Source organism: Monopterus albus, unplaced genomic scaffold, assembly GCF_001952655.1.
Source record: "Monopterus albus unplaced genomic scaffold, M_albus_1.0 scaffold48.1, whole genome shotgun sequence".
NCBI lineage: Eukaryota > Metazoa > Chordata > Actinopteri > Synbranchiformes > Synbranchidae > Monopterus > Monopterus albus.
Window position 1 is genome coordinate 1,091,124 of NW_018127928.1, and position 17,846 is coordinate 1,108,969.

Here is a 17,846-nt window from a genome sequence, read left to right on the forward strand (position 1 = left end):
ACAAGGAGTTTCCGGTACAGAACCGAGGCAGCCATCTGCACCGATGGCTCTAACCATCGAGGAAACCAGGGGGTTTAGTGTCTTGCCCACGGACACTTCAACATGTAGACTGCAGGCACTCGGATTCGAACCTCCAACCTTCCGGTTCGAAGACGACTGCTCTACCCACCGCACTGTCGCCTATTATTAATGATTACAGAGCAGTAAGCAAGGCTGGATTAACATCCGGGCATGGCTGGCCACTGCCTTGAGGCCCCAGAATCCAGGGGCCCTAAATGTCCCAGGTTTACTCCTTATCATTTGTTAGAAATCTGCACCACTGAAGTAGAACATCAATTACTCCATTCTCCACCTCGTGGGCCTCAACTCAAAAAGGAACTCTATGTCAAAATCTACAGTAGTTTTAAAACTTGAACTCGCTTTAGCAATTAATACACAGATATTGTCATTATCATATAACATAACTGTAAGACTGCCAGCAAAAATTATCTACATTATCAATGCATCTGACCATTTTCTTTATTCATTTATTGTTCAGTGCATAAATTGCCAGAAAATAGTGAAAAATTCCCATGAAACATCTTGTTCTAAACAAGATGAGCCCATTACCTTGGGCAGTAGGACACGGTGATGGGTACAGTTTTCTGATTAGATTAATAGTTTGAACCAAACTATTAATCTAATAATAACAACAGATTATTCAAAGATGAAGATAATCAATAGTCCCAGGCTGAAAACACCTGACACTGTTGCTCTCCACATTTGCCTGATTCTAAGTAAAACTGAATTTTTAGGCTTTGTTGGGGAACCACTGACACATACAACTTATAAAATGAAAATAACTCATAAAATGTCCATACATATTTATTAATATGTAAGATGGCTTTAAAAATGAATGAAATATTAAAATGCCATGTGGCCCATTTTAACAGACAGACAAGCCACACATCATTGGAAATTCTGACTCAAGGCAATTCTAGGAATTTTATAAAAACTTTTGGCAGCAAAAGTTGTTTTTCTCTACATTGTAGGGTAGTACACTACAGACTTTCCCTCCTTAACAGATGGAGTCTTCCAACAAGTGCAAATTTGACCTGTGGACAGACTAGGTAATAATGTTCCCAAGGCTTCAGCTGAAGAAGCACCAGAAAGACAAAGTTCTCTAACAGACAGGATCCTCCACATTCATAAAAAATACTTTGCTGGTCATTTCTTTAATCAAGATGATAAATACATGTATATTCCTTTTTTGGAACACGACTCTTCTTGCTGAGATTTTAGTTCTAGCTTCTTTTGCTGACGGTGATCCAGGTTTCATCTTTAGGTGTGGACACCAGCTCAGATCTGACCTCCAGGACCTGCCCTTTCAACATGTGAAGTTTCAGCTGCCGCATCAACGTGCTGAGCAGGACGGTAGCTACAGTGTAGGCAAACCTGTCAGAGGGACCAAATACAATTAGTGGTGAAAACTTTACTTAGGTATGCAGACTATCCAAAGACAAAGCTAGTTTTATGATGTAACATTTTTCTTTAAAACAGCAAGTTAAAAAAGTCACATTTGCTTCTTTTTACAGCTCCAAAAAACTTGAAATATATAACAAATTGTGTTTCTTCAGAGACATCATAACATTTAAGACCTGAGTTAGTCTGGGAGTCGTGAGTTTGTGTGTTAATGTTACTCTTTACCTGAGCTCTGGGCATGTTTGACTCCCTGAGAATCCGAGCAGACAGAAGCTCTTCCTGGCTGACTCCTCCTCAAATCGATCTGGGTCAAACCTGAGCGGTGTCAGATTAACCACCGTGTCAGAAACTGGGCAAATGAACATTTCAGTCTGAAAGACACTGTTGCACTAAGTTTGACTACATCATATTTTAGTTTAAACCTTTGTTCCCTAGTAAAGCTGCTTTCTCATTTACCTTATCTTCTTATTCTGCACTGTTTCATTCCATCTCATCCCATTGCACTAGTGTTTTATAAGCTTGCTGTAGTTTTGTAATTTAAATCCATAAAGTCTGTTGTATATTGTAGATTAGCCTACATATCTTACTGTAAATATCAATTGTACATATCCATCGGTAAATCAGTTCTGACTGTACAAACTGTAGATACTACGCACTCTGCACTGCTGTTATTGCACTTCTGGTTAGATGCTAAACTGTATTTCATGGCCTTGTACTTGTACATGGGTAATGACAATAAAGTTGAATCTAATCTAATCTTTCTCCTCAATCTGCCTGACCTTCTCTACATTTCTTCAGTGAGTGACATACTATAGTTTCAGGAATGACCTCTGATAAGTGCCAGAAGAAGGATGTGTTGCATGCTACCACACTCTCATTGAAAATGTTATCATGTCAATTCTAAGCAGGTATAATGCTCAATGGTGTGTCTGGACAGAAGACAGACAGACTGCACTGAAAGATACAGTATATCTCAGGCATTCAGATAGGCTTGTTTTAGCTGGTTTGAATTGGAGACCTGCCCAGTTACTTTCATCAAGCCATTTCCAAATGAACTGATAACAATGTCAAAAGTAAATGAAAAACAGTCCAAGTGACATTACCCTTTTAACAGTAAATGTCCTATGTATGCAGACCTGTATGGGGTGCTCCAGGTGTCAGAATCCTGTAGGACCACTCCCAAGGCATAGATCACCAGAGTCTGAAACATGATAACACTACCTTAATATTTTTTAACATGGTATATACTGTTTCTTTAATATTATTATTTGTATTTTTCACTTCTAATATAAGTGGTGACCCCAGGGACTGAAAATAATTACAGACTACTTGAATCAAACTATTTTGTTCAAGTTCCTAAACTTTGACATTATTTGGCCACTACAGTAGCTCCTTAAAACAAAACACTTTAGCAGGAAACCAGATACCTCTTTGGGGATGACATGGTGATCGACTTTGCCCTCAACTTCCTGAAGCCGAGCCGCGATGGGGGTCAGCTTGGCAGTCCTCACTGTCTCGTTGAGGACCTGTTGGCAGTATCTGTCCACAGACACTCAGTAAGATCAAGGTTCTGTCTGGATGAGCCTAATTGTGGAGGTACATCTTCACAGGAGGGTTACTTGTTCAAGTTGAATCTAATCTGCACTTTTAAATGTTAGAAACTTGGACCTTGAACTATGATGTTTGTATCTAGTAAATCTTTAAGATCTCCAATGCTCGAATACAGTGACAGTATGCATCATCCTTCAACATTTGATTAAAGTTGGTTAAAAAAATCCAAAGGTCTAAAGATATTACTTAAGCTCAGGGATCTTGTCCAGGGAAACTGGATCAGAGCCCAAAACGTTCTCCAGCTCCTGGTACAACTTCTCTTGGACTTCCTCTGAAGTGGACAGGAAGTGAAGTGCCCAGATACACACTGACAAAACACAGCATTTTACATTTAGGGATTCATCTGAAAAAAGGATTGGTTTCTTTATCTGGGACACTTCAGTTCAATTTCATCATGCTGTACATTTAAAGATGTCACCATGGGCTCTGGGAAAATGTGATCTATCTTAACTCATCAAGAAAATTAATAATGAATATTATTTTGAGTTGCAGCTTTAATTCAATCATTAATCGAACTGTTCATTGAGAAACAGTTTTGATAGTTGTCACTTACAGTTGGCAGTGATGACACATCCAGCCAAAGTAAAAACCATACAGTCCTCCATGATCTGAAACCAACAACAAATATTCATTTCAGTACTTTCCCAGACCCTTGTGAGAACTACGGATTTCTTTCCATTAACATTTGGGTTCTAAACTAGAGTGGGAGGCTTCACCAGCATTCACCTGTCGCTCTGTGAGGCTGGACTCCCGCAGAAAGTCCACAAACACTGTCTGCTTCCTTTGGACTTTTCTCTCCTTTGCCACTGACAGCAACACAGACTCCATCTCTGACAGAGCTGACACCCAAGGAGAAGAGATAAAAAGACAGTGTCATTTGCATGTGTTTTTTTTTTCTTTCAAATTTTGGCACAAACCTATAGTGGGCTGACAGTCATACTGGGATAACAGGTCAAAAAGACTGCTTTTCCAGCCCTTCAAACAACATACCTAAAATCAGCCAGCTGCTGGGTGCCAGTAACTACTGTCCTTGGCAGATAAATCAAAGACAGCTGTCACAAACAGCAGCTGTTCCCTGATCAAGGCCATATATTCGATGGGTTGCTTATGCACTGCCTTTGTCTGTTCTCAGGCCATCTGTCAAGAAGCTTTGCATACAAAGATAACATCTGAGCCTCTGCAAACCTTTCCTCCTGTTTCTCCACAGATGAACAACAGTAGAAGCTCAGCAGTGCTCCCACATGTCAACACAGAACAGGTGCAAGAGGGATGAATAAGAAGTGAAGACCCAAGACAAAAAAATTAGACTCAATCACAGTGTGTTTCCACACGTCAGCTTACTCTGTTGAGAAAACTAATGATGCAAACCTCACTCACCCTGCTCAAAATGTGCTTTTCTGCTGGAGCTCTTCTCCAAGGAGCCGTCCAAGTAGCCTTTCCCGATTTCAGACCAGATCTGGAGGTGTCAATGTGATTTAGAAGAAGAAAAATGAAAAGTGGAGAGAAAGTAATTAAAACATACATGCTTCAGACATCTGGTTTATTTCCAGGAGAAGAAATAAAGACCAGAATGCAACACACAAAAATCAGTGTGGGTTTGTGTAAAAGGTCCAGTCTTTTGTCCACTAGATAAACTCTACTGTCACTGTGGCTCTTCTCCTGCAGGTAAGTGATGTTTAGGTGTTTAAAGCAAACTGTCTCACCGCATCATGGTTCTTGCGGAAGGAAATGACCTCTGCGTCGTCTCCAAAGCGCTCACCCAGAGCCAGCTGGGTGACAGTCTTCATAGCCAAACCCAGTAAGTGAGCACATAGTGGCATGTGCTGAGCATCTGGGAACAACTTCCACTTTCCCACCAGCTCCTCCACCAGCTATTCAACAAAACATGATCACAAATGGTATATTAATTAATGCTTACTGCTGTTGTTATTTTTATATAAATATTTCAGTGTGAACTCTTGAAATTTTCATCAGTGAGTCAAACCTTGAGCATGAGAGGGAAGTTGTTCTTCAGCGTGTTATTGATGGCACTCTCATACACCTTTTTCCTTAGAATGGTCTCATTAGCCCCGCCTCCCATTCCTGACTTGTAGCCTAGCAATGACTTCAGCATGGTCTCAAAGGAGTCAGCTGAGAGAAACAAAGAATTTGTGACATATGATGATGATCATAAAGATATCAATTCTGGGCAACAATAATCAAATCCCCAAAAGTAAATGCTGGAAGACTTACTGGTGTGGTTGGGGTTAATGTGCTGCCGCAGCTGGTTCACAGAGCCCAGGCTGACCACCGGCCGTCCACCAAACCAGAAGGACGCCACAGACCCATATTCCTCATGCAGACTGACAAGGAACTCATGCAAACTGCCTCTGCTCACAATGTCCTGCAGGTTCCCATCCCTGAGAGAGCAAAAAGCCATGTACAGACAGTGAAGTACATTGCCTACGCAATGGCCTGCATGTGTGATATGGGGACAATCTTTAATAATACTTGGCAATAAAGTTTGACTAACTGATCTCTGTGAAAGTGTGTCATGCAAAAATCTAAAAACTTTTTAAAAATTGCAATCTAAAACATACCACAAATACAATATTTGAAAGAGGGCAGCCCCTTCATCAGCCCACAATATTTTAAAATGGTTTTAATGTTAATGCCAGGATATCAGACTTGCTTTGTCTATATAAAATCCTTTCAATAAATGATAAAAGTAGCTGCAAAAACTGATGATAACAGATAATTAGAACTTACTTCTCATCTGTAGGGTTCAGACCTGGGATGCCTGAGGCCCTTCTGGATGTCTGAAATATGTTTAGAAATGAGATTTCACCATTAATGCCAATAAAATGAGTGATTTATTGTTTATACGATTTATGATACATATGTCTACTGCCAACCCAGGCGCTCACTCACAAACAGCCTTCTTTAATAAGCTCACAGCGCAGATCACTTCAATCACATACAATCTCACTGAAACATTGTCAACTTAAAGCCCCTTCCCTTCGTAGCAACCTGAGACACCTTAAGTCTTTTGGTCAATTATCTCGAACTTCAGATAAAAACCGGAAACATACTGTTGCAGTTTGCAGCATCTGATTTCAAATGTATAACTTTAATAATAATTAATCCTAAACAGGTACATTAGTCAGCGCTGCTGCCCACCGAGGATTCTTAAAAATAGGGTCAATTAAACCAGATGCCTATTTAGTTCATTAAATTAATGCAATAACAAATTAAATTGGAAATCGATCTTAAGAACTCGACGCACTTCTTAAATGGTGTTATGTGAAACGTCTCGGGTCTGTTGAACATTACTGTTTTTGGGAGGACGCTGTTACAACATTGTATCAGATAACGGCCTGCTAAGTAGCTAACTTGAAGCTAACGTCAAACTTGCAGCGACTCACCGGGTACAAATAGAGAACAGCGCCGACCAAAATGATGACAAACGTCACGGCAAAGATTGCAAAGTCCAGCATGACTATTGGCTTTTAATAGCACTATTTCTACTGAAGTTTACTCATGAATATCTGGAGATTTCACCCAAAATGACAACAATCACCATTACCACGTCAACAGAAACTGCAGGGAAACAATGGCTTCTCTGTGCTCTACTACACAGTCTGAATGTTAGGCAGAGCAAACTAATCGAACGGCGTGAGATCAATATTTTAAAGGATAAATTAAATATAACTGTACAATTTTCTGATGACAGCCCATTTATAGACGATTTATAAACTGTAATTAATATCTAAATCAATGGCCAACCAAGCCTTTACTAATGCTTTATAGACCAGATCCACAGCTCTCAGTCTCAGCACTGGTTCCCCACAAGGCTGTGTGCTGAGCCCCCTGCTCTACACCCTGTACACCCACGACCCGCTTTCTGGGAGGATCTGACCTGGGGTGTGAATACCTCTGGACTTCTTAAAAAGGCCCAGCAGAGACTGGACTTCCTACGGGTGCTCAGGAAGAACAACATCTCCCAGAGACTGCTGGTGTCCTTCTATCTGTGCTCCACTGAGAGCATCCTTACATACTGTATATGGTACAGCAGCAGCACAGTGGCTCAGAGGAAACGCTCCAGAGGGTCATTAATACAGCCAGGAGATCGTCGGCTGCCCTCTCCTCACTCTGGAAGGACTACACAGTTCCTGCTGCCTCAGAACATTATTAAGGACACTTCACACCCAGGACATTCACTCATTGACCTGCTGCTGTCAGGTAGACAGTTCAGAGCAATCAAATCAAGGACCACTAGATTCAGGAAAAGTTTTTACCCAACAGCAGTTACCACACTCAATGCTGCTACAATATAATATACCTGTGTGTGAGGGGGGGTGTGAGAGGTATGTTGTTTATTTCATTTTTTTTAGCAGTTATGTTTTTTATATGGTCTTAATTCATATGTTATGTTTTTTTCTATTGGTGTACTGACTGGAGGTCACTCCAAAATTTCATTGTACCTGTTACAATGACAATAAAAGATTATCTTAGATATAAGTAATTAATGCATACAACTTTTGGGCTGCTAATAAATTCTCCTCAGAGTTTGACATTTTGCTGTTTTGTTTTAGCTTTAATTAATTAGTCAAAGCTTTCCCATGTACTGTTAGACTCATGCAGGACATCTGGACTAAAGCCCATTAATGAAGTGCTTATTAACATTAGAATGAAATAAAACAATCCTTTACTGTCATTGTAACATGTATAACGAAATTTTAAAGTGACCTTGAGCACTTTCGACATCTGTGAACTGAATTTCCTGAGTACTCTGGTGCTTTCTTCTTTTTCTATGAAATGAAAACATGTTGGATAAAACCTCATATTTAGAAAGGGATAAGCACATTCATATGTCAAAAATAAATAATAGTCTAGAGTACAACACATCCAGAGTTCAAAATACAGTGACAAAATACACTGCAGAAATGTGTGCAAATGAAAAGCTGTAGTGTTGGAGCAGATATACAGTCATTTTTTCTCAGGCAGCCATTTCTAATTTGTCCTCTGGTTTGGGAGGCTCAGTCTCCATGGTCATCAGATAACCTGACAAAGAAGGACAAGACAATGAAATGACCTGTTATCTTGTTTGTTTTAGGGCAATTTTTCTTTCAGTTATTTGATACTGAAGCAGTGTCCAACACAGATTATTCCCTCCCACCCTCAGTGTAGTCTGTTTCAGGATGGATGACAACAAAGATCCAAGCCAGGCCCACGAACAACGCCACTACCAGGTTAACTGTCACCCACGGGTGGAGAAGCTGGTGTTCTAAACCTGGAGGCCTACAAAGGAAAAGGGTGCACATCTGGATTAATATTGAAGCTTTGTTATAATTTTAAACCCTAACATGTCTCCTGTTGGCTCACCATAATGTTGTGTTGAAGGATGAGTAGAGGTTGATTCGATCACTGGTCATCTGCTGGCTCAAACAGAGGACCAACGCTGAGAAATACACTGCAGTTTTGGATGAAACCAGAAGAGAAAAAAAATGAAACAGACACCATCTGTATGAGAAAAAAGCCTTGTTTATCCTCAACAACCTGTGTATTTTAGATAGAAGCCAGTGTGGACTCACGGAATGAGGCGAGAGCCATAGGTTCCAGTGTGATGAACTCTCGCAGAGCCATGGTGCTTTTCGCCAGGTTCACTCTGAGAGCACAAGAGTTTCATTTTTAGAAAACACTTGTGTTCCTCCTCATTGTTGTACACACTAAAACATTTTACTAAGCAGCTTCACTGTAAGTAAAGGAGCATTTCATGCTAGTTCCATAGAGCTAGGGGACTTGTGGGACAGAGTTTAAAAAGAATGGTTAAAATTAAAGCAGCAGAGTCTGAGATATCCTGACTTTAGTCCATCTGGGTCAAAGTACTTTCAGTAAACCCTGAACCCAGGTGTTCATGTGTCTCTACCTGTCAAAGGTGGCCACAGTGCTGATGGCCAACAGCATATAGAGCAGAGACTGGGAGGGGTAAGCCAGGCTGTGGTACTGCTCCAGTAGGTTGGACAGCGTGGTGAGGTGCTGCCCGGCTAGCATGTACACCACCACAATGTTCCATGCAGAAAAGCCGGCCAAGAAGCCATGACAGTACAGACCAAGAACCCTGAACCAGACAGACAACAGACATTTACAGAGGGAGGCCACAAGCTCATGTATATTTTACACAAAGAAACGCTTTTCTTTCACCTGAAGCCTGTGTGCACACTGACAGACACATCTCTGGTGGTCCAGAGCGGCTGCGTGTGCTGGAAGTCTGTCATGTTATCTCTCTGGTCGCTGGTCTGCCTCCGGTCTGTGCGCTCTGTTGCATGGAAATGCTCTGCATGTAAACACACACACACACACATACATGTATAAGTTTAGGTGACCTCGTGTGCCATTTAACAGCTTTGACCACATCTTCATTTGTTACTTACTGTTCCTCTCTACAAAGACCTTCCTGACTGGCAGACTCTGACCCTGTGGGGCTGAGAACAGAGAATGCTGGGGGATAGGGGGCAGAGCGTCTGTTGCAATATCATCCTCTTCTAAATCCAACTCATCGAGAGGCTGTGATTCAATGACATTTGACTTCCTAAAATCATGAAATATAGTCGGTTATAAAGACATATATTGTCCGTTTTTATTCATCATATCTGACATATTTCAACACATTTTATTGTATTTGGTCTGGTTTTATTCTGTAATTAAAAACACATGACACTTAGATTAGCTGACTGTCATAAGGTGAATCAACAAATGCTTTGGTAATTGTTTAATCATTGCAGTAACTTTGAGGCAAAAATAATCATTTCTGACCATATTTTTGACAATTGCTTTGTCTAAAAATGTCTGAAATTTGTCAAATTTGTCAAATAAAATTTCCGGGTTGCAAGCGAGAGCAGACATCTTTTACTGCTCCTCTTGTCTGTTCTACACTTCAAGTCTTTGAGCATACTTTACAACTACTAAAATGCCTCAAAGAGGGAAAAGAGCTAATAAATCAGAAGCGACTGAGGATATGGAGGCAGAAGAAATGTATCACAGAGCGGCGCAAGTAAATGACATCGTGGATCATCAGAAACAGATGTACATCGCACTGATGAACCAACAGTAGGAAAGCTTCAAAGGCTTTGTGCAACTAATTATGGAGACAAACAACAAGAGACTCGACGACATGACCAGAGAAATACAGGAGATAAAAACGAGTTTGCAGTTTACCCAGCGAGAGGTGGATGTGATTAAAGCTGCCATGGGTGAACAGAAAACACAAACCTTATGCTGTATTTTTCTCTATTAACATCCCCTATTTCTCACAGTATTGATTTGTTTATGACAAGCTAACAGAGGGAAATAAGAGCCATTTAGGGCCAGTGAGTAAAGGTTGTGTGCTGGTGCTGTACATCAGGCACAAAGGCACAGCTTCTCTCCATACGTCTGCTGCCAGTTATCCTCTCCATGCCTGTCATTTGAGCTGATGGGTTTGGCTCAAGCTTTCTCCTCTGCTAAGCAGCGCCAAATAGAGCACAGCCAGCCAAAACGGCCCAAATGAAATAATAGCTCTTCACAGGTCTGTTCTTTTTCTTTCTGTGCTGACAGCAAAGGGCTAATTGAGCTCAGTGTTGTGATGAGAGTGGACAGAAGGTAGTAAAAATCAAAGAGAGTCCTTCTATATTACAGGTTTTTGTCACTCGTGCTTTTGATATCCTTGTTCTCAAACAACTTTAGCAGCTGGGGTGAAGTATCGGTTCTTCTGTGGAGCTCAGTTTGATGTCAAAAGAAATTTGTATTTTTATTTGGTTAAAGGTTTATACTTGTTAATCCTGATGAGGGGAAAAAAACATTTTATCCAGAATAATTTAAAATGACATTCTTTATAAACACTACTCTTCCACCCACAGCTAATATTTCAGAATGTAAAACTCCACTGTTGAATTCTTTCATGATGTGTTTATTTAAAATTGTTTTTGGTACTGGAGTCACAAAGTGTCAAGAATTTAACAACCGCCATGGGTGATTCTCATTAGCCCAGACACCTGTCAATCAAGTAAGAGCTTTACTTAATATTTTATTCCTGGTGGTATGGTTCTGAAAATTGGTGCCAAAGAGAAACAATACAAAAAGTAAAATAAAAACACAAAGACCGAGTTAATGTGAGGAAAAAATGGTTACATTAGGACTTTGGTATTGCCAGACTTTTTAAGCTAGCTCTTCCCCATGATGGTGGCCATTTTCACTGGAGAATTTAAAGGAGCATGTTCAGTCTGTAATTTGCTGTCACATGCTGAGGTTTGTGGAGGTTAACGAATCAAAAAATACAAACAGCCTGCCAGTATTTAATCCTGTCACCTTTGTGCTGTTAGCCGTTTGCTAATGTTACCCAGTTACTCTGTTGATAACTGCTGTTTAACTACAGAGCCAGAAAACTTTTGACATTATAGTAACTGACAACAAGGTACACGTGACATCACCAGGCCTGGTTCCAGACCTTTAATTGACACCAAAATTTCAGGTTTATTCTGTGATCCAAATTGCAGATTGAGAAACAGTCTTCATCATCTTCGCTAGGTAGGGATCTAGCAATATGGAAAACCAGCAACAGAAAAAGATATAAGCTTGAATGAGATTTGCCAAGCTTTTTGGGTTATTAGGTTGTCAAATAACAAAATGAACAACCCCCTAAATTGAAATATTTGTAAGATTGTCATGACACTTTCTTTTGTTTTCTGATTTAACTGCTGACTGCAACAAGTTTGCATCTGTGGTTAGAATCACTTCTTCTTATTGTTGCCTAGAAATTGTTCAGACATTGTCAACAAATATGACAGCTGCTATTGCTCTATGATGTCATTGTTTTTCTTCTCCTTTGAACACTCCATCAGAGACGACATGGGAGAGACCCTCTAGTGTACCAGGGACCCCGAAAACCTCAATCCGACACAAGAATTCCCTGCCTGCAGGTACTGCAAATCTCTCTCTCTCTCCATATGAACTCTCTGTCAGTTCAACTTCCTCAAGTTTTGGTGCCCTGCAGCTGTGAATTCTCCTAAAATTCCACGATGGCACAAGGCACCCACTCATGTGCAGCAAACACATGCACACAGACACTTCCTGTGACTAATTTTATCTGTGGCCTCAACTGCAGAACTAAGGCCTTCTCTCTTTCTAGAGAGCACCAGTTAGGTTTTGCTTAGTTGCTGTATAAAGTAAGTTTTGCTAGGTGGAGACTTACTATATTACAATAACTGGATTACAGTACACAGACTACTCCTTACTGTATGCAGAGCTTAGTTGTTACTAATACACCTGATAAATACTGTTATGGTTTTGGTCCAACTTCCTGTTTTGTGCTTTTATTTTGTAGCCATTTCATGTCTTTCACCAGATTTACACTGCCTTCAGCTATTGCTCATTTCATGTTTCAGCCTTTAAATTCACCTCACATCCCTCACTCCTGGTTGGCATTACCTGCTTCCATCACCTGTCAGATTTTTTTTCCCTGCTCCTGGTTTGTTATTTTTTGTTCACTTAGTTCTCTCTTCTAAGGGCCTATTCACTTTTCGTATCTTTTGCTCACAATAGTGATTGACGCTGTCATGATGCGTAAGAAAGAAAACTACTTTTCAAAATTCAGCAGGTACACCACAGGGCATGTGACTAGAACCAACCAATCAGCTTCATCCCTTCTGCAACAACATTTGGGTTCAAAGCTCAGCTACGACCGAGGACGAAGCTCTTGGATCAGCTGGTGAAATTCTCTGTTTTCTTCCTGCTTGAAGGACAGGGTGCACCCAAACAGCATTTTTCCCCCTCTTGTCCACAAATAGCTGTAGTAGCAGAGCTACTGCAAGGGATTTTTGATGCTGGAAATCCATTTATATCCTGAAACTTTGTCGTCATGCAGCACACAGCTCATGGTTACTTAGCAACGGCAGGCACCATGGGAGCGCAAGCTCCTGAGCGCTTTGGAAAGACGGAGAAAGCAGCATGGCTGGTGTTTTCTGCGTGTTTTTAGACATGAGAAGTGACTGGCCCCTTAATTTTGTTGTTCTGCTCTCTGGCTTTACGTTCTTTGTTGTATACCTTTGTTGTTTTAGTGTTTGTTTATTCTGGTCTCAGTTTGTGTTAATTCTCTTTATGTTAGATCAGAGTTTTTCTTGTTACCTTATAGTCCTGTGCTTCATTAATTACTGTGCTGTTTATTAAATACTAGTCCTTTCATCTAGTTCGTCTTGTGTTTGCATTTGGGTCTTCTTTTAGTTAACTTTAACACTTACTGACTTAAAGACTTGTATCAAATTAGAAAAATGAAAAGACAATTCAGCAGTGCCTTGGTTTGCTTAGTGACTAAATGAGTTCCTCCTGGATTAGCTCAAGTTTGCAGCTCATCTGCAGACACCAAGAACTAATGAAATCTCTCTGTGTATCTTTTCTCTCCTCCTCCGTCTCATTTGTTTCTCCAGTAAATGGATTTCATTCAGGTGGCAGTCCCTTGCATCATGTAGAGCATTCACACAACAGTCTGGTGAGGAAGAGCAGTACAGAGCCACAGGTAAAGCTGTCTGACTGTTGTTCTGCACACAGCATTATGCACATCTACTGCAGTCTAAAAGTATTGTTGAATGACCATAAGGTTTTTACTGAGTCATTTATCATACTGCTTCCTTTTTTAATAGTCATTTAATGGACAAAATATGTTACTACATATTATCTCAGCTTCGTCTCTGTGATTTGTGAAAGTATTCTTTTTCTTTTTTAGTATAATATGTGTGTGTGTAGAAGTGAATCATTTATTGCTTGCAAACCAATGATGGTAAGATGATGTCATGGGGTAGGACTGGATAAGTCTGACTTCTTCCTACTCCATTCAAGCATGTACTAGGTATAAGCAAATTGATATTGGATTAGCATTTGTTGGATATGTGTAAAATTATGTGTGTTGACATATAAACTGTCTTTACATGCTTGAAAGAATAAATCAACTCAAATCAAATCAAATGTCTAAAAAATGTGACAATAAAAAAATATACAGCCGATTAACGGATAAACATAATCATTAATTGCAGCTCAATCCGATATAACATTATATAGTGTAATACTTCCAAAAAAGTTTCTTTTTTTCTTTCTTAGCATTTCTTACTTTTTCTTTCTGGGTTTTTTGACCACTTCCTCTCCATCATTGGTCTGATCCGCTGCGTCTCCATTCACTAGGTCAGCTTGGTCATCCTCAAGATCTGAAACCCCAACACGACCATAAACCTTTACTTTTCTATATGTCATAATTAACTTCTGAACTGCTCATGCTATAATTAAACACTAGTTACCCAAGTAGGGCCACAGTAGCTGGCCAATCTTGGTATTTACTCTGAGTGAGCAATAATCTCCCTACTCTCCATTCTTTTTAGAGTCAAACTGTTTTCTTGTCATGCTCAAAAGCCCCCAGATCTTAGATGTTTTCATTTACATCCTGATTAAACTACAGCATTTGAGTGTTAGTAGCTGACTGTAAAATACAGAAAAGCATTCAGAGTAGAACCTGTGTTGTCAGATTTTACCTATAGTGGCAGTTTTCTTTTTCTTCTTCCTCCTCTGTGGAGGTGCGTCCGACATGGGTTCAAGGGTAAGCTGCTGTCTGATTCCAGACACCCTCCTGCTGGCTGGACCTCCCATCTCCATCCCCGGATCTGCACAGGAAAAGTGGAATTAAGAAGTTGTATGTGATTTATTCTGCAAGGTGGAAAGAAGATGAAGTGAAAAGAGTCAGGGGTAGCTCACCTCAACACTGAGACATGTTAATAAAGTCATACAATTGCTACCTTGCAGTAATGATGCTCATGTTTTTGAGATTCCAAAACTACATTTCAATGTCGTTTCTTCATTTTTTAATGGGAAAACTGATTATTTTTCTTATACAAAGCACATATACTGTATATTTGAAGTAATGATTCTCCATTCTAAAATATTTCCTACACATCTGCAATTATATTTGGCAGCAAAACCCATACCAAAAGATAATTGCCAAGTCCAACAGAATTAGGACAAGACCCCAAGTCTTTTTGTGGGGGTGATCTAGCCTTTTACACCACTGCAGTATGACAAATATATTTGATGCTGCACAGATGCAAATATTTGTGTTTCATACCGTCCATATCATCAACCATATTTGTCTCCTTTCTCACCCTCTTCTTCTTATGTTTTGAAGCTGGAAGTTGTCCTGTATAAGACAAGGAAATCAGACCAAAGCTTCAGTACAAATTTAAAGAGCAATACATCAAAAGCTATTTCTATTGTCCCAAATTATGACTCACCAGATGTGTCTTGACTTCATGTGTCCACCCATCAGATAAAAGAGAATAAAACACTTTAGTATGGCAGCATAAAAATGGCAGATGTAGACAAGACTGTAGCAGTTATAAATGAACACATTCCCCTACCTTGGCAATGTGGGGAGAGCTCGCTGCCCTCGCTGAAGAGACAAAAAGAAAAATAGACAAACAATTCTTGAAATCTTACATGCTTATAGATTATAACTCTATCACGAACAACTATGCTGAGAACTACAACATGAAAATAAAAAATCTGACACTTATTACAGTTGGTTTGGGGAAGGCGCTTGGTCTCATCAAACATAGTGAACACACATTAACAAATTACCTCTCCTCGGAAACAACAAGCCTATGTGCAAGACAAATTTGCACAATCTATAACCTGCTCTTACAAAACACCCTAATAGGCTATTTAAGTCATGGCCACTTACATGGATTCTAATAGAGGTTTTTACAACTTTTTCAGCTACAGCACAAAGTCAGATCAGACAGGAAAGTCAGAAACCTTACCATAATCTTTCTGACCATGTCACCAAAGAATCAAGTAAGCGCAGAGTGAAGCTACTATACACAACATCCTGGCTGCTAAATCCTCGGCTAAATCTGTGTTCATTCATCTGCCAGGACAGAGGATTACTCAGGGCAGAGATCAAAACTTCAAACTCCTGCAGCAGCAACACTGTGTTTATATGTGTGAAATGTCAAGAAAGTCTGGGTTTAATCTTTCTATCAACGTCTACAGAGGTGGTGTATAAATACCAACAATGCATGTGTATTTAAAACCAACAAGCTACGGCTAGGCCTAATTATTATTTCCATAATAGACTAATTAACATCAAATCGTCAGCCTCAAAATGACCAGAAAAGCGAAAATTCCCTACAACCTAAGGTGACATCTTGCTCAACCAAACTCAAAGATATTCAGTGTATATTAGAGAGAAAACCAGCAAATCATCTCATTTCCAAAGATGAAACCAGAGAAAGTCTGGCATTTGTTACTGAAGGTAAACTGACTAATCCTTGTGGCACTGGTCGATTTCTAAATTATAAACCCTGTTTATTAAGAGACCTGTTTATCATGTATTAAGTGATATTACTAAATATCTGTTTCAAATACAACTTAATATTATGTTGGATTTAAGACTGTTGAGACTGTGTAGGGCATTACTTTCATTAGTATCATTATGTACAGTAGTACTAGGACTCAAAGTCCTTGTGTGTTCAAACATTCTTGGCCATTAAAGAAGATTGTGACTCAGCAAATTGTGATGGGTGGATGGATGTAATGGAAATCTTAAGATTTATACAAAGTAAAAATAAATGTAATACATAGTATACACTATAGACAAAATAAACATACAATATGCTATACAACAAGAACGACATGTGCAAACAAGAAAAAGGAATGTGCATTAGAAAGATAAAAAATAAAAAATAAAGCACACACATAAAATCACCTGGGTTTGATTGACTAACCTGTGGAAGAGGCGGGAGCTCCCTGAGTCGCATCGTCTATCATGAAAAAACAGCGATTATTTACAGTACAATGGTTTCAAGCTACTTTATAAGACGCATCCTTATTATGAAATCGGCAATGTTAACATTACGAAGCTGAAAATATTAATTAGCCACTAGCTAGCGTTACGCGTATTAGTTTTAGCAGTTGGTAATTAGTAATGCTGTACCAAAAATAAGGCACAAACTCTAAGCCAAATACATTAATACTGTATCACAAATGTCGTCAAGATAACATTTAAGCCTGCTAGCTAAACATTAAGCCTCCACTTCAACGTTTCCGTTATTTGTTAGCTACCTACCTTTGAATCTCCCGAATCCATACTTGAAATGTCTCCCGAAACCTCTCCTTTAAATATTCAACAACTTAAATAATAATTTAGCTGATAAGTATATTTTAACAAGTACAAGAGTTTAGAAGTCAGCAAACGTGACCTGTATTTACATTCTTCAAGCAGAACAAGCGGTTACCCGAACGTATTTACACGTCGCACACAAGACGTCCTGTTTTCCTGTTTCTTCAAAATAAACGCCATATACATCTCGCGGGTAAAGTATTAAACACGTCACCATTTTGCTCAGTAAATATATTCGTAAAGAAATGTCCACCAGATGTCGGTCAACCCACATACAAAAAAGACAAAACAAATAAGTTCAGAAATTACATTATGTGTAATAAAATGGAATGGCACATGGAAAAAGTATTGAACGCTTACTGAAATGTATTTAATTAATATCAGCTGGTTCAGTCCCAACTGATGGCCTATAATATATATATATATACACATACATACACATATACACTTGCCTTGTACGCAGACGTACCATCGCCTCAGTTCTGAATGGGAGAGTGGCATCTGAGATCTCTGTCCAGAAGAGTGCAGTCCTAGGAACAGCCAAGATACTGCACAGGACCCTCAAGCTCCCAGGCCTCTGGTAGGGGACCCAAGCTTGAAG

The 17,846-nt window shown here is 39.6% G+C and overlaps 2 protein-coding genes across 4 annotated transcripts; both read right to left on the reverse strand.

Moving 5' to 3' along the window:
- Positions 1–848: 848 nt before the first annotated feature.
- Positions 849–7,071, reverse strand: cyp20a1 (cytochrome P450, family 20, subfamily A, polypeptide 1). The gene is made up of 13 exons (XM_020600721.1): positions 6,477–7,071; positions 5,821–5,870; positions 5,305–5,471; positions 5,057–5,202; positions 4,776–4,943; positions 4,450–4,528; positions 3,799–3,911; positions 3,626–3,680; positions 3,259–3,379; positions 2,889–3,000; positions 2,598–2,662; positions 1,687–1,776; positions 849–1,434 (listed from the first exon to the last, which is right to left on the reverse strand). The coding sequence occupies exons 1-13, from the start codon at positions 6,546–6,548 to the stop codon at positions 1,284–1,286; spliced, it is 1,389 nt and encodes a 462-aa protein (XP_020456377.1). The 5' UTR covers positions 6,549–7,071; the 3' UTR covers positions 849–1,283.
- Positions 5,821–17,415, reverse strand: LOC109960549 (transmembrane protein 237A). Of its 3 annotated transcripts, XM_020600723.1 has the most exons (15): positions 17,192–17,415; positions 16,851–16,886; positions 15,483–15,514; positions 15,357–15,370; positions 15,191–15,262; positions 14,604–14,732; positions 14,189–14,282; positions 9,486–9,643; positions 9,256–9,388; positions 8,981–9,172; positions 8,646–8,719; positions 8,437–8,524; positions 8,231–8,352; positions 8,039–8,115; positions 5,821–5,870 (listed from the first exon to the last, which is right to left on the reverse strand). In XM_020600723.1, exons 1-14 carry the CDS (start codon positions 17,210–17,212, stop codon positions 8,051–8,053), a joined length of 1,230 nt encoding a protein of 409 aa, XP_020456379.1. In that variant the 5' UTR covers positions 17,213–17,415; the 3' UTR covers positions 5,821–5,870; positions 8,039–8,050. The 3 variants fall into 3 exon arrangements, with proteins under 3 accessions (XP_020456379.1, XP_020456378.1, XP_020456380.1); XM_020600722.1 differs by lacking the exon at positions 5,821–5,870 and having other exon boundaries at positions 7,490–8,115; positions 17,192–17,414; XM_020600724.1 differs by lacking the exons at positions 5,821–5,870; positions 16,851–16,886; positions 17,192–17,415 and having other exon boundaries at positions 7,490–8,115; positions 15,228–15,262; positions 15,483–15,503.
- Positions 17,416–17,846: the final 431 nt, after the last annotated feature.

Bases quoted from the DNA above. Each gene is read 5' to 3' on its own strand.
- cyp20a1 (XM_020600721.1), bottom strand. From the start codon at position 6,548: ATGCTGGACTTTGCAATCTTTGCCGTGACGTTTGTCATCATTTTGGTC. The intron at 5,472-5,820 runs GTAAGTTCTAAT...TTGCTCTCTCAG, and splicing joins CTGAACCCTACAGATGAGAA to GGATGGGAACCTGCAGGACA. The intron at 3,912-4,449 runs GTGAGTGAGGTT...CTTGGGTGTCAG, and splicing joins AAAAGCACATTTTGAGCAGG to CTCTGTCAGAGATGGAGTCT.
- LOC109960549 (XM_020600723.1), bottom strand. From the start codon at position 17,212: ATGGATTCGGGAGATTCAAAG. The intron at 14,283-14,603 runs GTAAAATCTGAC...TTGGGGTTTCAG, and splicing joins AAAGAAAACTGCCACTATAG to ATCTTGAGGATGACCAAGCT. The intron at 9,389-9,485 runs GTAAGTAACAAA...GTTTACATGCAG, and splicing joins GGTCTTTGTAGAGAGGAACA to AGCATTTCCATGCAACAGAG.